The sequence below is a fragment of the Mastacembelus armatus genome, chromosome 21 (assembly GCF_900324485.2).
Source record: "Mastacembelus armatus chromosome 21, fMasArm1.2, whole genome shotgun sequence".
Taxonomy (NCBI): domain Eukaryota; kingdom Metazoa; phylum Chordata; class Actinopteri; order Synbranchiformes; family Mastacembelidae; genus Mastacembelus; species Mastacembelus armatus.
The window spans coordinates 4,266,126-4,284,850 of record NC_046653.1 but is presented as its reverse complement, the minus strand read 5'-3'; the positions used below and the strand labels follow the sequence as shown (position 1 = coordinate 4,284,850).

General features: G+C 39.9%; 1 protein-coding gene across 1 annotated transcript; it reads left to right on the top strand.

Annotated features, from left to right (window-relative positions):
- The first annotated feature begins 1,327 nt into the window (after positions 1-1,327).
- On the top strand, positions 1,328-17,921 carry wdr75 (WD repeat domain 75). Its single transcript, XM_026296336.1, has 21 exons — positions 1,328-1,454; positions 1,693-1,822; positions 2,538-2,603; positions 3,867-3,966; positions 6,275-6,399; positions 6,820-6,890; positions 7,118-7,234; positions 7,501-7,589; positions 7,704-7,862; positions 8,037-8,096; positions 8,547-8,662; positions 10,470-10,645; positions 11,136-11,293; positions 12,046-12,226; positions 14,314-14,408; positions 14,532-14,627; positions 15,036-15,205; positions 15,365-15,424; positions 16,172-16,309; positions 16,525-16,616; positions 17,016-17,921. Exons 1-21 carry the CDS (start codon positions 1,369-1,371, stop codon positions 17,233-17,235), a joined length of 2,505 nt encoding a protein of 834 aa, XP_026152121.1. The 5' UTR covers positions 1,328-1,368; the 3' UTR covers positions 17,236-17,921.
- The last annotated feature ends 804 nt before the right edge of the window (positions 17,922-18,725 follow it).

Sequence of the window (18,725 nt, the reverse complement as noted above, 5' to 3'; positions counted from 1 at the left end):
GAGGAAACCTGCCCATCCAGTCACTGCACACACAGATACACAGTAACTGTAATCTGAGGTGAGACAGGGAGAAGGTGTGATTTACTGGTAAAGACATAAACCACAAGACTGGGCCTGTTCCCTCGGGGAGCAGTTGTAACGTTTTGAATTAAGTGATCGTAGCAATGAAATTATAAACATGAGGGCTGTGACTTGTAACAGCTTTAGGTGTAAAAACATTAGAGGTGTGACTTTGCACTCATGTCAGTAAGCCTAAACAGTTGGCCAGTGAACATTAATCATTTAACAATTGTTAATTACTTTTACAGTGTTTAAATAACATATTCACATCTGACTAACGTATCTTGAAATTATGGATATATCACAAAACTCCATAATGATTTTGGTATGAAGAGATACTTTTTTGTAATTAGGTGATAAAGAAGCCTCACACTTAGTGGTTGGCACTGTTGCCTCACAGCAAGAAGGTTCCTGGTTTGAAACCCATCAGGGACCTTTCTGTGTGGAGTTTGCATGTTCTCCCTGGGCTTGTGTGGGTTTTCTCCAGGTACTCTAGTTTCCTCCCACAGTCCAAAAACATGTATGTCAGGTTGATTGGTGACTCTAAATTGCCCATAGGAGTGAGTGTGAGTGTGTGAGGTTGTTTGTCTCTATGTGGCCCTGTGATGGACTGGTGACCTGTCCAGGGTGGACCCCTGCCTTTCACCCAAAGAGAGCTGGGATAGGCTCCAGCAGATCCCTGGGACCCTGGTTAGGAATAAGTGGGTATAGATGATGGATGGATGGATAGAGACACCTTAGATTTTTAAATGTTGAAGGTAGACATAACCAACTTTTATGGAAGAGCAGAATCATGACAATTCATTGACAGATTCATTACCGTAAAGGTTTCCTGACCCTTTCACTGCTAAGCATAGCATGTTTAATTTAGAAGTCATCCTTTGTTTTTGGAAAGTATAGATACATGTGGAGAATAGAAATGGAAAATAACAGTAAATTAAATGCAACAACATGTACTTAAGTAAATATACACACATGAATTAAAGGCTACCTCATGTAGGTATGTTAACTTATGTTGACCTTTAATTTATATATTGGATGTTGCATTACTTTGGTACAGTTATGTTCGACTAACTATAAACAAAAGAGCTGTACTAGTGTTGTAGGATTTTGTTGGTTGATTGTTGTACACTCATCAAACCTAAACTATAGGTTTTGCATAGATAATCAATAATCAAAGAGCAGTATTTTATGAGAGCCTTCTCGGTCCAGCAGGTGGCGGTAGAGCACGTGTACGTTCGCCCTCAAACACCAACGAAGAAGACGGGTCAGCGGTCAGAGGTGAAAGTTGACTTTTTTAGTGACAACATGGTTGCAGACGGGGACATCCGCGTGGTTCACCGAGGTGGCAGTAAGATCAACTCCAGAGAGCCGGTTATAACCAGCGACTCCAGGTGAGAGTGTGCGGTCGGTCCGGGGGTGTTCAGTGCTGAGCGGAAGGTTTTTTTCTGGATTTTATTGGCCTGAGAGCCGGTGTTAGCCGTTAGCATTAGCTGCACAAGCTGCTCACTGACTGTTGATGCTGTTGCTGCCTGTGTTATTGACACGACAGTAGCAACATGTGCACACCTTTCCACCAAAAACATGGGGTGCCCTCTGCTGTTCCCTAACCTGTGTTTATGTGTTGGACAGACTCCTGCTGTGTGCCTCAGGAGAGTGTGTGAAGGTGTTCAGCACCTCCACAGAGGAGTGTCTCCACAGCCTGCGGGCACACACCGACCTGGTAACAGGTGTGCAGCTCAGACCCTCCAACCACTTGCAGGTACTCGCATCTCACTAAGAGTCAAAGAGGATAGCAGTGTTTTTTTTTTTTTAAACTCTTGTTAAAATGTATAATAGGATAATATAATAGGATAACTTAAAGAGAGCATACAGCAATACATGCAACATTAATACAGTTTGATAACCAAGAAGTTAGCTTTTGATAGGTTGTTCTACTGATTGCATTGTATTCGTAAGAGGACTGAAGAAATGAAAGCATCTGCAGTGAAACACAGAGTCTGCAGCATGTTTACGCTGGATTTTTTATGATGGCGGTGTTTCATCTTGCCAGCAAGCTTGTAACTACCACTGGGAACAAGATTTATGGCATTTGTGTAATTATTTTTTATCTAGTTTTCTCATGTTGCTTTCCATTTTTACACTAATATATGCTCCCTAATTAAAACCTGGTTAAAATCATTGCAACAGCCTCATATTTCTGTCCAGTTTCATTGTAAAGTAGACAGAAAAGCTTGAATTCTGCCTCACCCGACCCTTGTTAATTTCTTATCTCCTATGCTCTTTCCATGAATATGCTTCTGTATCCAAGTAAAACTCAGTCTAGGTTATGGTAGTGATTGTAATTTACAGAACTTAATGTGAGGCTTAATGCTTTTCTTTTAACTCTGAAATTATACATGTGAAACTATGTCTTCTATCTATCTCACCCCCACACTGCATTTCTTTTGTGCCATTGCATTTGTGTTTTGTTGTAGGTCTACTCTTGCTCAGCAGATGGCACTGTCAGACTCTGGGACTTCACAGATGGCATCCTTATTAAGGCATGGCTTGATTCCTGTTTCTTTTTCTCTAAACTTTCATTTTAGGGTTGCACAATTAATCATTTTTCAGTCTTAGTCTCGATCCAGACTCCTCTGTGATCTCTTTCTGACATGACAACGACGACTGTCATGTTTGTATTATCAGGGGGATCCTTTGGTTTAAGCCCAGGTCCCCTTTTTTTCCTCATTAACCAATAACAGGATTGTGTTACATCACATGACAAGGTGTACACAGGTAGACTAACTCAGAAACACGTCCACCATGATGAAAAATTCTTCCAACCCCATTATGAACAATAATTCAATTCAATTCTTTTTTCTTTTTTTTTTGTATAGCGCCAAATCACAATACAATCATCTCAAGGCACTTTACAAAAAACAAAAAAACCCCAACAAATCTCTTATGAGCAGCACTTGGTGACAGTGGAGAGGAAAAAGCTCAGTGCACCGATGGTCCTCAGGCAGTCTAAGCCTATAGCAGCATAACTAAGGGATGGTTCAGGGTTACCTGAAGCCAGCCCTAACTATATGCTTTGTCAAAGGGGAAGGTTTTAAGTCTAGCCTTAAAAGTACAGAGAGTGTCTGCCTCCTGAACCCAGACTGGGAGCTGGTTCCACAGGAGAGGAGCTTGATAAGTAAAGGCTCTGCCTCCCATTCTGCTTTTGGAAACTGTTACTTATTGTAACTTACTGTTACTTATATTACTGTTATACGGTGTTACTTATTGTAAAATAAATGTGTCATGCATGAAACAAAATAGAACTCTTCATTGGTCAGAAATTTTTAGAAAAAATTGTGATTCAGTTTTAAATGGAAAAAAAAAAATTATTACTCATATTTCCCAGAATTGTACAGTTCATCCCAATCAGGCAACCACGTTTTACTGATTCTTCATCACATTTTACCTGTTTATTTATATGTGTAGAGCTCTCCACAGGTGTGAACACGAGTCTATGCCCAGTGACACCAGTACTGAAGGACTAGTGGTTAGGGTTTAGTTTGAGAGATAGACTGGAATTCAATTCCTTTGTCATTGTGGCATAGAGTACAACAACATTTAGTTTGCAGCTACCTTCACCAATGCCAGTACATAATAAAAGGTCATAGTTTAATAATTAACAAAATAATAATATAAAAATGACTAAAACACTTCTACCTATAGTTTCACTAAAAAAATCAAGCAAAAGTCAGTGTTTTTTTTTTTTTTTTTTTTTCTCTCTGATGTCTTGAAGCCATGTATGACAGTTGTGTGATCTCTTTCAGACTTATGTTATCGGATACCCAATTCACTCAATGTACACATCTGCAAACCATGAAGAAGTCATCTTTATTGTTACCAGCGTGCAAAGTGACAAAAGATCTGGTAGGTTTGACATTTATTGCAATTGTGATCATTGCTTGAGATTGCATCTTAAACTGTGGTAACATCCATCAGGCACCCCATGTGCTTGGGCAGAAGAAAACATTGGTGGGAAATGTTAATGTTACATGATTAACATTTAATGTTAATGACTTCAGTGTGACTTCAAAAACCTTAGCAAAAGAGCTGAAAGGGACCTAGTGAGTTTCATGGGTCTCAGGACAGATCAGGCTATGCATTGCTGAATCTGTGTGTCTTGCTTTATCTTTTTCAGTTTTGTCGATGTTAGGAATCTGACTAAACAGTCAAATTCCTACATGTCATACTGATTATAGAAATTTACAAGAGGTAGAGCAGGTCGGCCATGAACTGAAGTGTTGGTGGTTTAGTCCCTGGCTTCTCTAGTCCACATGTTGAAGTGTCCCTGGGCAAGACACTGAACCCCAAGTTCCCCCATCGGCCCAGCACAGAGCCTTACATGGCAGCGTCATTGGTGTGTGTGTGTGTGATGGTGAATGGGAAATAATGTAAAGTGCTTTAAGTACACTTGTGTGTCTAGAAGAAAGTAATATATAAGACCATTTAAACTTGAGTGGCAAATGTAGTGCCACTGCAGTTACCGCATTATGTCAACCATAAACCCTGAGCATGTCTTCTGATACAGATTCTAGACATCAGCCAGAGTAGCTGATGACTGCCATTATAAAGAAAAACACCCATTTTATATAGTTTTATAAACAGAAGTGGAAGTTTCCTCCAATCTAAAAAACATAATGTTATTAGAAACATCTCAGCCAAATAATGGGTGAATATATCGGGCAGGACCAGAACAGGTGGATGGTTGTCTACCATCCAGAGTTTAGATAATTGGGCTTTTTGAACAGGAGTGATAAAGAACCTTGGACAGTTTTTCCAACAAAACTCCCGACATGAGGCTGAGCATGTAGTTTTCCAGTATATTTTACGAAACACTTCTCAGTCTTTGTCTGTCATATTCAGCATCCCTATTTGCTCCCAGTTTTGACATACCATGTGTTGCTTCTTTTGAACTGTTAAAGGTCCTTTAAAGCCTCAAGGTGGTTTTCTGACACAAATCAGTCATATACTACACATACTAGAAAGTGTTTAGTGTGTCTGCTGTCTATCCCTTTTATTTTTTGTTCACATTCAGGTGTGAACATTACTATTGCAACAACACATCGTCAGTAGGGTAAAACTAACCTGTCTCACGATGGTCTAAACCCAGCTCACGTTCCCTATTAGTGGGTGAACAATCCAACGCTTGGTGAATTCTGCTTCACAATGATAGGAAGAGCCGACATCGAAGGATCAAAAAGCGATGTCGCTATGAACGCTTGGCCGACATTTTCCCCTGGTGTGAAAAAGTATTTTAGGGTGTAAGGAGTTTTGTCTAATTTATTATGAGCAAATGCTCAGGCAAAGGCACACCATATCAAAACTCTTTAGACTTGCCAGATGAACCTTGATGAAAGTTTGTCTCTTTTGGAAATTGTTGACCTGGTATTTTTCTTGATAGATTTTGGTACAGGTGCAATAATTTTGCAATACATTCATTCTAATTGATTTAATTCTTGAACTGAAGTTGAGAAGTGCGATAAGATTCTACTATTTATGTTTTTGGGTAATGAAAAAATCATTTCTTTTAAATAATTCCTAAGTCCTTATGCTTGTCATCAGATATTTCATTGATTTTTAGGCCCCATGTTATCTTATATCATGTGGCAATATCCTGTTGCCACTGGTTTGATTCCTCTTGCCTCGTTTTTTTTCAGTCTGAAACTGACTGATTGATTTTTCTCCTGTTACTATTTTACAAGTATTGTGCGATATTGGTGAAGAGACCTCTGCATTGTCATCTTACTCCATCTAATTTTTAATGTCTTCTTTTGCCTGTTTGTTCAGATTGAAAATACTTTTATTTTAATTTTAATTTTCTACTAGTTGAAAGTTTGTTAAAAGTATAAAAGTAGTCTTTCCTAGAGTGCATTGAGTTGGGGGTAGAAAAATAGGTACAGTTTTTTTGTTGGGTTTTGGTCTTTCCAAATATCAATTAGGCTGGTTTCTTTTAGCATTGAACAAAAATCTTTGTTTGGTTATTACTTTGCTTCAGGTAGGGTTTATGTAGTCTTGTTAGTCTTTGTATTTATTTTGTGCTACCACTAGGATTCGCCAAAAACAGAAAATGTCAGTGTACTTGCCTGGGCTACAACATGTCCATTAGAAACTGGGTAAGAGGTCACTGGTTAAGAATGTGTAACATGCTGATGCTTGTGTGTGTGTGTGCGTGCAGAATTGTTCCAGCTGGTTGCAGTCCATCTGCCACAGAGCGGAGATCAGTTGGTGGAGGCCCGAGAGTTTTCAGCTGTGCTTAGTGACGTCAGCTCCAACCCAGCAGCCATTGCCTTTGGTAGAGGGGTATGTTCATCACCGCTGCTGTCTCCAACCTGTCATCTTGAACTGATACTTTCCTAAACGTTATATTCCCCACTTAGTTTGCTGAAGTATCAGAGGGATAGTGATTTGAAAGCTTGTTGATTCTAGCAGATTTTTCAGCTGTTCCAAATTAAAATGATCTGGCAGACAAGATATTATATCAGACTTTAAAACCCCAGAAACTTTAATGGGAGCATAACATGAATAAATATGAAATTAAATTTAGATACTGATTCTTTTTTTACTCGATAATGAAACTTTGTACGAACCTGGTTCTGTTTTGTCTGACTGGCAAATTGGCACCAGTATTTCTTCAAGAGCAGGTTTGAAAGAATGTCCTTGATAGGCCTGCCCAACCCACATTCCTGCATTTGTGACACTAAACACATATCATTCTCATAGGGCGAATATATTGCATCAGCAAAAAGCTTGCAACTTGAGGTCTACTTTTTCAAGAAGCAGAAGTCATACAGGTGAGTCAGTGAGTTGGTTATTGTGGAAACATTTGCATCTTACACATTTTTTTGAAACTTTCCAGAAAAACTGTAATTCATTTACAGTTTTAGAATTCAAATGCAAAAAGGTATAGAATGTTTCTGTTTTGTAAAATCATAAAATAATATTAACAAGCCCACATTTTCCTACAAAGCCATAAGGATGTTTACTACCACAATATATATGTCTTTGTGTTGGCTACTAGATTTTTCCTCAAAGAAGACAATAAGAAAGGAGGCAAAAACACATTTACATGCATCACCTGCCACCCAAAAGATGACTGCATTGCCACTGGGCATGAAGATGGCAAGATTCGCTTGTGGTGAGTGTAATCAAATGAACCTAAAACTCTAAACCTCTGAGCCGAGGTTTAGACTAATAAATAATATTTGCTGCTCACTCGTTTGTATGTATTTTGGTGATATTTTATGTTTATAACAATATATTCCTATTTTTTCCTTATTCCTTTTTAGTCCTTGCAGTGGGTCGTGCTTATGTGTATAAAACAATTCATCTGAATGTAGATGCTCAGATGAAGGTAAAACTTTAGGTCTAAGAAGGGCTAACATTACTGTTTACTCTTTTCAGGAGAAACTTTAACCACAAAAAGGAGTACACATATTCTACCCTGCACTGGCACCATACTGAAGTCAGCTCAGTGCGCTTCACTCCAGAAGGTGTCTTACCATTTATTCCATTTCTTTTGTAATATGCAATAATGTTGAATCAATCTGAGTTTGTTTTAAGAAAAAGGCTCTGCCTCTCTCTGTATTTCTGCTTTGCCTTGCCAGGCACTAACCTGCTGAGTGGAGGTGTGGAGTCTGTGCTCGTCCAGTGGCGATACAACCAAGAGAGCCAGCGAGACTTCCTGCCCCGCCTGGGAGCGGCCATCACACATATCGCTGTTTCACCTGATGGAGCACTGTTCTGCACCTCACACAGTGACAACAGTAAGGAGCTTTTTACATGTATAAGTGCACACAGATGACACACAATGAAGAATTGTGCTAATAGTGGAAATCATCATGGATATAAAGTGTATAGAACATTTTCAGAGCCAGCATCCTTAATCCTGAGTTTTATGTATTAACAGTAGACTGACTTTGGTCTCTTCCTTCCTCTAGAGATCACAATAATCCAGAGCTGTGTTAAAGTGTCAGCTGTCATTCAGGGCCTGGTCAAAGGTGAGTACAGACAACTGCACGTAGACCCCATCATAAACATGCTGTATGGACTCATAAAGAGTACATAAACATATGCTTATTTTGCTTCTATGGAAGATCTTGATTACAGAGGAGGCTTCAACCAGAATTTTCATTTTCACCAATAAACCAGTCAGCAGATACTTCCACTCTAGTATTGCTGAAATATAATAGTTAGTTGCAAGTACCTAAATATGACTGTTGTAAACCAAATTAAACCAATTAAAAGACATTAACAGCTAACATCACTTTTTTTACTTTGTATTTTATTGAGGAAAAGCAATTCATTTTATGAAGTTGCATCGTTCTGAAGAGGCAGAAGTTTAAAAAAAAAAAAGCATCCTGTAAAACCATGGCAGAGTTTTACTTGTACCTCTCTGTCTCTTGAACCTGTCCAGTTACATGGTGTATGTTTGTTTTGTTCTGGTACAGGAGAAAGTGTCAGGACAGACTTGACGGTTGATCCACGCAGCAAGGCAATGGTGCTGAATGGCAAACCAGGCCACCTGCAGTTTTACTCCCTCCAGCGAGACAAACTGCTGTACAATGTAAGCACTTTGCATATACACTATGTGCACAATTATTAGGCAAGTGAGTATTTTGACCAAATTGTCATTTTAATGCAAATTTTCCAACTCCAATCTGTATAAACTTGACTGCCTATTGGATTTCAGCACACAAGGTGATGTGCATTTATTGAGGGAGGGTGTGGCCCTAGGAGACCAACACCCTGTATCAGGTGTGCACAATTATTAGGCAGCTTCTTTTCCTCAGGGAAAATGGGCCAGAAAAGAGATTTAACAGACTCCGAAAAGTCCGAAAAAATTATTAAAAGTCCTTCAGAGGGATGCAGAACTCTTGAAATTGCCAAGATATTAGGACGTGACCACAGAACCATCAAACATTTTGTTGCAAATCCCCAAAAGGGTCGCAAGAAACATGTTGAGAGAAAAAGATGCCAATTAACTGCCAAAGATTTGAGAAGAATCAAACGTGAAGCTACCAGGAACCCATTATCCTCCAGTGCTGTCCTATTCCAGAACTGTGACCTGCCTGGAATATCCCGAAGTACAAGGTGTTCAGTGCTCAGAGACATGGCCAAGGTAAGAAAAGCTGAAACCCGACCACCACTGAACAAGACACATAAGTTGAAAGGCCAAGACTGGGCCAAGAAATATCTGAAGACTGATTTTACAAAGGTTTTATGGACTGATGAGATGAGAGTGACACTTGATGGACCAGATGGATGGGCCCGCGGCTGGATCAGCAATGGGCATAGAGCTCCACTCCGACTCAGACGCCAGCAAGGTGGAGGTGGGGTACTGGTATGGGCTGGAATTATTGAAGATGAGCTTGTTGGACCTTTTCGGGTGGAAGATGGACTCAAACTGAACTCAGTTTCTAGAAGAAACTTTCTTCAAACAGTGGTACAGGAAAAAGTCTGCATCTTTCAAGAAGACCATGATTTTTATGCAGGACAATGCTCCATCTCATGCATCGAAGTACTCCGCTGCATGGCTAGCCAGTGAAGGCCTTAAAGATGAAAGAATAATGACATGGCCTCCTTCCTCACCTGACCTAAACCCTATTGAGAACTTATGGGCCTTTCTTAAACATGAGATCTACAGTGAAGGAAAACAGTAGACCTCTCTGAACGCTGTCTGGGAGGCTGTGGTTGCTGCTGCACAAAAAGTTGATGGTCAAGAAATCAAGAAACTGACAGACTCAATGGATGGAAGACTTTTGAGTGTTATTGAAAAGAAGGGTGGCTACACTGATTTATTTTTTAACATGATAAAAATTCTTATTTGTAAAGTTTGAGTTGTTTCTTTATTATTCTCACATTAACAGATGAAAATGCAAAAGTGAGATGGGAAAACTTTTGTTTTTCTTTGAGTTGCGTAATAATTCTGCACACTAATAGTTGCCTAATAATTGTGCACACACAGATATTCTTGTACAAAATCCACATCCTCACTTTCAACTTCCTTAAATATTCAGGTTTTAAGTTTGTAAACATTTTGGGTTGACCAAGAGCACTGTTGTTGTTAAATAATAAATCTAATCCTCAAAAATGCAACTTGCCTAATAATTGTGCACACAGTGTACTAGCTCAGCTAAAGACCCAACACACAAACCTCAAAGAATTTGTAGATTTTTACAGGCTCAATTGATGCATTGCTATTTCTGAGATATTATAAATATAAATGTTAAGTATTTTGAATCATCATTCAGAGGACAGTAACACAAATCCACCGCTTGAAACACAGTCTAACATAACAGTACTGCAAGCAATGTGTTGGTTTGAATTGACCTTAAATGCTAAATTCTGAGGTTTTCCTGTGTTTTCCCCAGCTGGACATTGTGCAACAGGAGTACATTCATGAGTTGGGCCTGCAGCAGTTTGAGGTGGTCAAGGCTGCCTTCAGTGCCACTGGAAACTGGCTAGCAACAGTGGAAGAAAGAAAACAGAAAGTTGCTGAACTAGAGCTTAACATGAAACTGTGGCAGTTTGATGAACACACACAGAGGTACTGGTGTCTAAACTATAGTCAGCTGTCCATTCATTAGGAAAACCTAGCTAAAACTAAATCTTTCTTCATGTAGGTGATAATTTTCAGATTTTGCTAAAGGTGTTTGCAGTTTGTGTTGCTGTTAAACTGTATGGTGTTATACTGACAGGTGTTCCTGTGATTTATATCAGTAAGACTCGACTGAAAAAGAAACATTTTTCTATATATGGTCCAGTTGCCATGACTCAACTTATTTAAGGAAGTTAAAGTGAAATTATGTCAGAATAACTTTCCCTGGATGACTGAGGATCTTCAGATATATAATGCAGTGTAGTTCAACAGCAACACAAACTAAACCCTTCAAAATGATCATACATGAGCATAATTACCTTTATGAAGGAGCATTTAGTGCAGTTTTTTTCTTAGCAGAAATAGTTTAGTAGTAGTTTCTTTTGTGCTCTTGATCCCCAATCGCCACACAGTAACATGTTCACTGAATCACTTGCAGTTTTGTGCTGAACACGACCATCTCGGCCCCCCACGAAGACTGGATTACAGCCACGTGCTTTTGCCATGCCACTGATAGCCAGACCACCATGCTGGTCTCCACCAGCAAGGACAGACACTTCAAAGCCTGGCAGCTGTCTGCACCAGCCCACACAGAAGGTATGCACTCAAGCGCACTCACTCTTTTCACTGTTCAGGCGTTCTTTATAAGTTAATTGCCTCTTTTGCATAGAATGTGAAGTTTCAATCTTTAACATTAGAAGTGCAGTCTCTTTTTCCAAAATAAAGCATAATATATGAAAAAAAAAAGAGCGTTGCACCATTAAAGGGACAGTAAACACATCACAGCAAAATCCAAGCTGAGTCTGTATGTTGTTGTATATATTTTCTCTATCAGTTACTATTTTTTGTTCTCAAAAGTTGATGCTGACACCACACGCTGTCACAACTGTAACAAATACAATTCATGTTCCAAATTTCTTTCTTCCTCTAAAAGTATTAAGGGCACTGTTAAAATACAGGCTCAATACGCAGTATTGATAAGAGTAGTAGTATCGTTAAAATCTTAACGATACCCATCCCTAGTAGGTTAGTTCCTAGACCTGAGTCTCTAGAACTGTTTGGTTCGAAAATGACTTAAATTACCACTTAGAAGTTGATAGTTTTAGTTTGAATTCTGTTCTAATATCTATACCACCATCAGGGCCATGGGGTAGAAACCTTTAGTCACAGTCCTTCATCTAACCATGTTTTGCATTTATTTAGTCTAGAAGACATCAACAGGGATCTAGTCACTGTGTTGGTGCTAAGCTTTACCCTTCATGTTTTGGCTAAATTGGGCTGTATTTGTCTTGAATCCAACACTCTCAATGTCTGCCTCCCTGTCTCCTTTTTCTTGAATGGGCCAACAGATGAAGGTCCTTCCTGGTCGTGTGATTTTGTTGGGGCTTATCACGGTCTGGTGCCAGAGTGCTGCTGTTTCTCAGCCGATGGTTCTCTGTTGGCTGTCAGCTTTCAGGAGGTGGTCACTGTGTGGAGCCCGAGCTCCTGGGAGCTCCTGACAACTTTGTCCCAGCCACCAGGTGCTATCAGGTCAGGGCATGGACATGCACACAAACACCAACACATTCAGCTGGATGTCGAACTGCAGAACTGTTTAATAATAAAAATGATCACTTAAGGATTGGCCATTTTCTTTATAGTGTGTTTTAGTCGGCTATCTTCCTACAGCAGTTTGTGGTAATGAGTAATTTTCCAATTTTGACCTTTTTACAGAAAGGATTAATGAGAATTAATACACATTTGGTACTCTAAAGAGCAGCATGAATGCGACAACATGAACACAATGAGATTTGTTAGTCCAGTATGTAGAGGAAGTGTTAGACTGCTGACTGCTGATAATAATCCTGGAGCTAATGAACTTCTTCTGTTTGACAGCAACACAGAAAATGTCCCACTGAAACATTAACATTACCTCCTCATCCTCAGCACATAATGTTCCATTATCTTTTTCTGCTGTCTGTATTTTAAATTAGACTATTTTACTGTAGTTTATAAACCGTCTTATTAAAAGAAGTGCTAATATCAGATCACAGGACAGAATCTGACTGAATATAATGTGCTTGTTATTGGCATTAGTGCAACAGGTCAGACAGCAATTTCTAAAGATGAGATATGTAAACAGACATATAGCCAGGTTCAACTGATGTCTAACATTATAATCCTGCAACCAGACACACACACACACATACCCAAACCACACACCTGCCTCTGATAGTAACGATTTCATGTCACAAACTCGTGATTTCACAGAAACTCACATGATCAAACTTGACTTTGTGACCTATGTCTTCCACAACATGTTAAAAAGATATTTATATTGTTGCCATAATTCAACAGGCATATTTTCTTTTTCAATGCTTCCTTTGACTTTGGTTGTATTTTTATGCACTGCCACGTTTGTGAGCTCTAACATAACATCAGGCTGCTCTCATTTGCTATTGTGGGTATATCATCAGAGACTCCCTGATCAGGAATGATATTTAAGATTGAGGCTCTGACTCCATGAGGAGCTGTACATATAATTGTATTGACACCACACATTTGAAGATTATTTAGATAAATAATCAGTTATAACAACACATGATGTGAGAAGTAGTGGAGAGTTAGTTAAAGCACAGCAAACACAAAAAGGCTCACTAAACAGCTGTTTACTAAACAGTTGGCGAACGTCTTTGAATGACCTTTCCAGAGCCCGTTTCCCACAGCAGAAACTGTTTAATGACTGAGCTAAAGAAATGCTGCCTGTCAGCCGGTTGAAGATTTCGCAACGTTGCTCCAGTCTCAAAAATGTTGGCAGATGTTCCCTCTGCTGAAGAAGGGGCCCCCAGGTCAATGAGGACATTAAAGCATTGTTGATAGTTTCTGTACCACTTCTCTGAAATCTGCTCGAAACCCTGAATCAGCATTTACTGTATTTCAAAGTAAGACATGGGAATGACTTGCAGTTCAATCTAAAAATGAAGGAACAAACATGTTTCAAAGGTGTCCCGGTCTACAGCACTTGAAGTGTTCTCTTGGTAGTTGGTAGTGGTAACTGGTAGATATTTATGTTTTCCCTCTCGGTGAGTGCAAACTGAGATAATGGATAACTGACAGGCAGCCTTGCTTGACAACCCACCCATATTCCAAAAAGCACTTTCAGTGAACAGATGTTTCTTGTGTAATTTAGGAGCTGAAGGGGAATTTAATAGTAATAGGACTTTAATGGTCAGCTCTTTGGGCAACTGCCCCTTATAAAACTACCACTTAAGGATGCAAAGCACATCTGCAGTGACTCCACACTGACTCCAGGCTCCTGACATGCAGCTTCAGCTCACCTGCTGTAGCTGGGTAAAATGGATACAGCTGACCTGAAGAGTCATTTTTATCAGTAACAAAATGAATAGCTTTTCTCACAGGACTGTAAATGATATGTAGAGGGTCTGACAGGCTGACCTTATGGATTTGTCTCAGACCCTGTGTGGAGGTTCTCATTTAAAGCCCATAAAGCAGAAAAGTCTTCATAAGAAACTCCAGTGAAATATGCGAGGGTTGAAGAGCTGGGTGGTTTTGGGAGGTACACATGGGTTTCTTTTCAGTCACAGGAAACCAAAAGGACTTTTTTTTTTCTCCCTCAGGAATCTTTGTTTTGGTCGACTAAGCTGTTCCAAGTATCTGCTGGGAACCACGGCCAGCAACCTGCTCTGCTGCTGGAACCTCCTCACCTGCTCCCGTAAGACCAGTTGTATACATGTCACATACAAATCTTCAGCTGTATGCAGAAGTTGGTATTTTAGTTTGTCTTTCCATATATATACTCTTTTCCTGCTTCATTGTCTCCTGATGTCTCTGGCAGTGGAGTGGAGCACGTCCATGGACGTCAGCCTGCTGCTGGCTGACCCCCTCTCTGAGAACATGGCCGCCTTCTGCTCCCAGGCTGGATGTACAGACTGTAAGCAAACACAAACATAGTGCAGATCAAACTTAAACGCACAGCAGCAGAACAATTTCATGATACTTGACAAATCTGTAGCATACAGCCTAGTAAACCTTACCTTTACAAGAATGAATAGAAAAAGTATAGAGTAGCCTTTTAATAAGCATTCATAAAATTAAAAATTGGAGTAAAGTTTAAAGTAGGAACGTAACCAGTGTCATCTACTGGTTTGCTAGTAAAAAAAACAAAACAAAAACATTTTATACTTTGGAATTAATACTTTATTGCAGTTAATGTAATGTTAGTGTGTGCCAGAGTTTGACTCCTCCATGTCTTTCCAGCTGTCGAATAAGTAGTTTAAACAAAGTGTAGAAATGCTTTCATTAATGACGTTTGCTGTTTTTGCCTTCTTCTCTGCTGCAGTGTTTGTCTTTAAGCCTACCGAACCTCGGCCACTATTTTCCTATAAGGCCTTATGTTCAGGGAGGGTGACTCGTGCTGTCTTTGCCCCGAGGGAGGAGACACTGGAGAGCTGTGAGGAGAGCAGTCAGTGGCTCAACCGCTCCCAGCTCTACTTCCTCACTCCGTACATGGTAAACCCCACTGTTGGAATCTCTCTGTTAAAGGTTTATTTATTCTGAACCTTTAAAAACAGGGTGCCTCCAGGGAAAAAGTGACATTGGCACGAAAAGTCCTATTATCCATAGTTATCCATAGTTACCCATACTAGATGAATGCTGACTTTCTTACAGGACCTCATGACGTTCACCACCAGGGTGGAGGAGGACAGACTGATGGCTTCCAGCAAACAGGTAACGTTCACCTGTGCACCAGTCACAGCTCTGCATCAGATGGCTGCCTAAATTAAAATGCTATTACTTTAGTAAACCAAAGTTAGCTAGCAAGTTTACACTATTGCCCAAAAGTAACGTTACACAATGAGTTGCATTGCTTGCCAGCGGTGGTGGCAAAGCATCTCATTTTCTTCCAAAATAATAAAAATCAAGAAATTCAAAATTTCTGGCTCCATCATTAGTGATTAATTTTAACTCTTGTCCAATGCAGCTGTGAAGGTTGCTAGGCAGCAGAAGCAGAGTTTTACAACTCAGCAGAATGGGCAGTTGGTGACATAAACAGGAAGTCCGTAAACTAGACTCTCATTTCGGCTCAGCCCAACATTCGGCCTACGTGGTGTATAAAGGCTGAGTTGGGACACAAGCATAGTGAGCATGTTTACATCGGTTTTCTAAAGTCTAAAGAAAGCTAACTTGCCCTGTGATAACCAGCGGTCCCTTATGGCCAGTGGACTAAAACAAAAATAAACTGAAGTGGACAGCCACCTGCGTTCAGTTGTTTTCTGTGAAAATGAACATTGAGGGTAAAAAAAATGATGTAGTTGGGCAAAGAAAGCACAAAGTATCAGGTATACCTCCTCTCTGTCCTTTCTCTTCTGACGTCCTCAGGCCCACTTCTTAAAACTGTTGGCCTATTTTTGTTTTGTACATCTGAGATGTTTCTTATTGTGCCTGAAATTACTTTTGATGTGTTCCCTCTCCAAGCTTGTGATTGCCGACGGTGTCGCCATGACACCCTTCTACCTGTTGCTGGGGAAACAGCAGCACGAAAACCGAGACACAGTGAGCAGCCTGTCAGCTGAGAGAACACCTCTGCCACAGGCCTCTGCTGCCATTAAGGAGGTCAGTGTTTCAGCCCAAATCAGTTTCACAGTCTGTGCAGCATTTGTTCTTACACCCACTGATGTTCACTCTGCTGGCAAAGTTAAAAACTAAAAAGACCCATTAAGTGAATGAGTGAAAAGTTTGTTTTGGTGCATCTCAGATTTGTGACATGGACTTTTAAGATCTTTGTAGTTTTCTGATGTGTCATGTTTCAACCTTACCTTTTTTAACAGCTCCTGCAGACCCCAGCCCACGTCCTGCCCTCCACCTCTTTCCTCTGCTCCATGTTTGTACAGTCTCTGCTCATCTCTGTCACAGACTCCAGGTCAGTAGCCCATCAAGGCTGTTGAGCTTCAGAATTACCACAGGATTTCTGAATCAGTCTTCAGCTATTAATGATTAATAATGAATGAACTAGCAATGAATAGGCAAGAAGAAATCAAGTCTTGATATGAATCAGATCATGTAAAGTCAGAGTGGTTAATTTTTAATGTTTGGCTGGAGAGTCTAATGGATTTGACACCTGACTTACTTAATTATTGCGAGGCCGGTGATGTTGGCGTGAGGTAACGTAACACTGTTGTTGTGCTGTGCTACCATGATTCAGCGACTTAAGAGCCTGGAGATTGGTGCACAGTGGAAAATCTTGTCTATCTTGTTTATCTCTGAAAATGTGCAAAGTCATGATAAGCTTTTCTTTCCATGTGTGTTCTCATGGGCTCAGAGAAGAAAACAAATATGCAGAGGAGGAAATGGAGAGCGAGAAAGAGGAAGGAGATTCAGAGGGGGAAATGGAGTCCAGCACCTCGAGACCGAAGCAGGTGTCAGTGGGAGGTCAGGCTACTGAGTCTGCAGGGCCCCCCCTTACCAAAGCCCAGGTTAGGGAACTGAGGAGGGTGAAGAAACTTGACTACAGCTGGCTCACAGGCCTCCTGGACTCTTGAATATACCTATGTACAAAGAGACACTCACACAGATACATTGTCTATAGAGGTTTTGCCACGGCAGTGGATCTTTTTTTTTTTGTTTTTGTTTTTTTTGTTTTCTTATTTTAGACAAGTCATCCAAATAAAAGACATTTAATGGTACAAGTATCTGTCCTATTAGCAGCAATTACATCCTTGAATCAAGGTGGACAAGTCTGTTTTAGTTTTACACCTCAGATACCTTGTTTATTGTGAATATTTCACTGACTCTTGTTTCAGTGAAGTTGTCACAGACTGCATTGAAATCCTCCCTGGTCTTATCAGTTCACAATATGCCCCCCCTCCCACCCGCCGAGTAGGTTTCACATAAATTTGTATTCATACTGTTACAACATGAAGTTGTAGAAGTTGGATGCTTGGAAACTATTGGAATCTGCATTTACATATTCTCAGCTTTGAGATGGTTAAATAAAATACACCTGGCTCTTCCAGATAAAGGTTTATATAACTATCATTCCTTGAGTAACGCACCTATGATCACACCATCATTTATTTTTTTTGTTACTAGTGACAGTTGCCTTTCTTGCATCCAGTTTTACAAGTTTCCAGCATAAAAAAGTCCAAAGAATGGGTGAAAACTTGACTGTATGCAAGCATATATATTTTCCTATACTTAAAAATGCAATAAAAATGTAAACCTTTCATTAAGCTGCCATCCTCAATCATTTTGCAGTATCTGTCTCCTTTTTACACATTAGTTTCTTCCAGAATCCACACTGGCAAACTTTTTAATGTGATATCGTCAAGTGTCCTGGCTGAAGGTTATAGTGTTTATGGAGATAACTCACGTTGTTGTATAAGATGGTGAACTTTGACACATTTAGCCAATCTGTTGCTTTCAGAATGGATTAAGTTGAAAATGCCAAAGTGTTAATGAACTGTCTGTGATGATATTGGGTTGTTGCCCTGTATAGTTGATATGATACAGTGTTTGCTTGCTGTGTTAAAAACAGATTTTTCTGGTGCCTTAAAATGGTACATTGTCGGTGCTGTAAAGTCAGGTCTTGAGTAACAAATCCTGAAGTCCTGATTAAGCTGTCTGAGAAGGAGATCACGTTTAGTTCTCAGGGCTGGATAACGGAGCACACTTCCTTCTGACAATTTTTCACTTTTTCTATCACATGCTCTGTGGGCTCCCACTGCCGAGCACAAGTCCATCATGCCTGTTCATGATTTCTGCATTTGTCAGATGTCCAGGCTGTACAGGAGCTTTGATCATGCAGGGTCACCCTATATATCCTTATCAAGTCCTACTCTGTAATATCTCTCACGTTTATTGACTTAATATGAGCTGTGATACAGGCAGATCTAACAAATATAGTAAAACAAGAACCTCCCTTTTCTTACAGATAAGCTTTAGCTTTTGCCAAAGTAGCACTGAATAGAAAAGAAACACCCCTGGAATTTATGGATTGGCATATAACAGTTTTATAGACTACTTTCCCTAT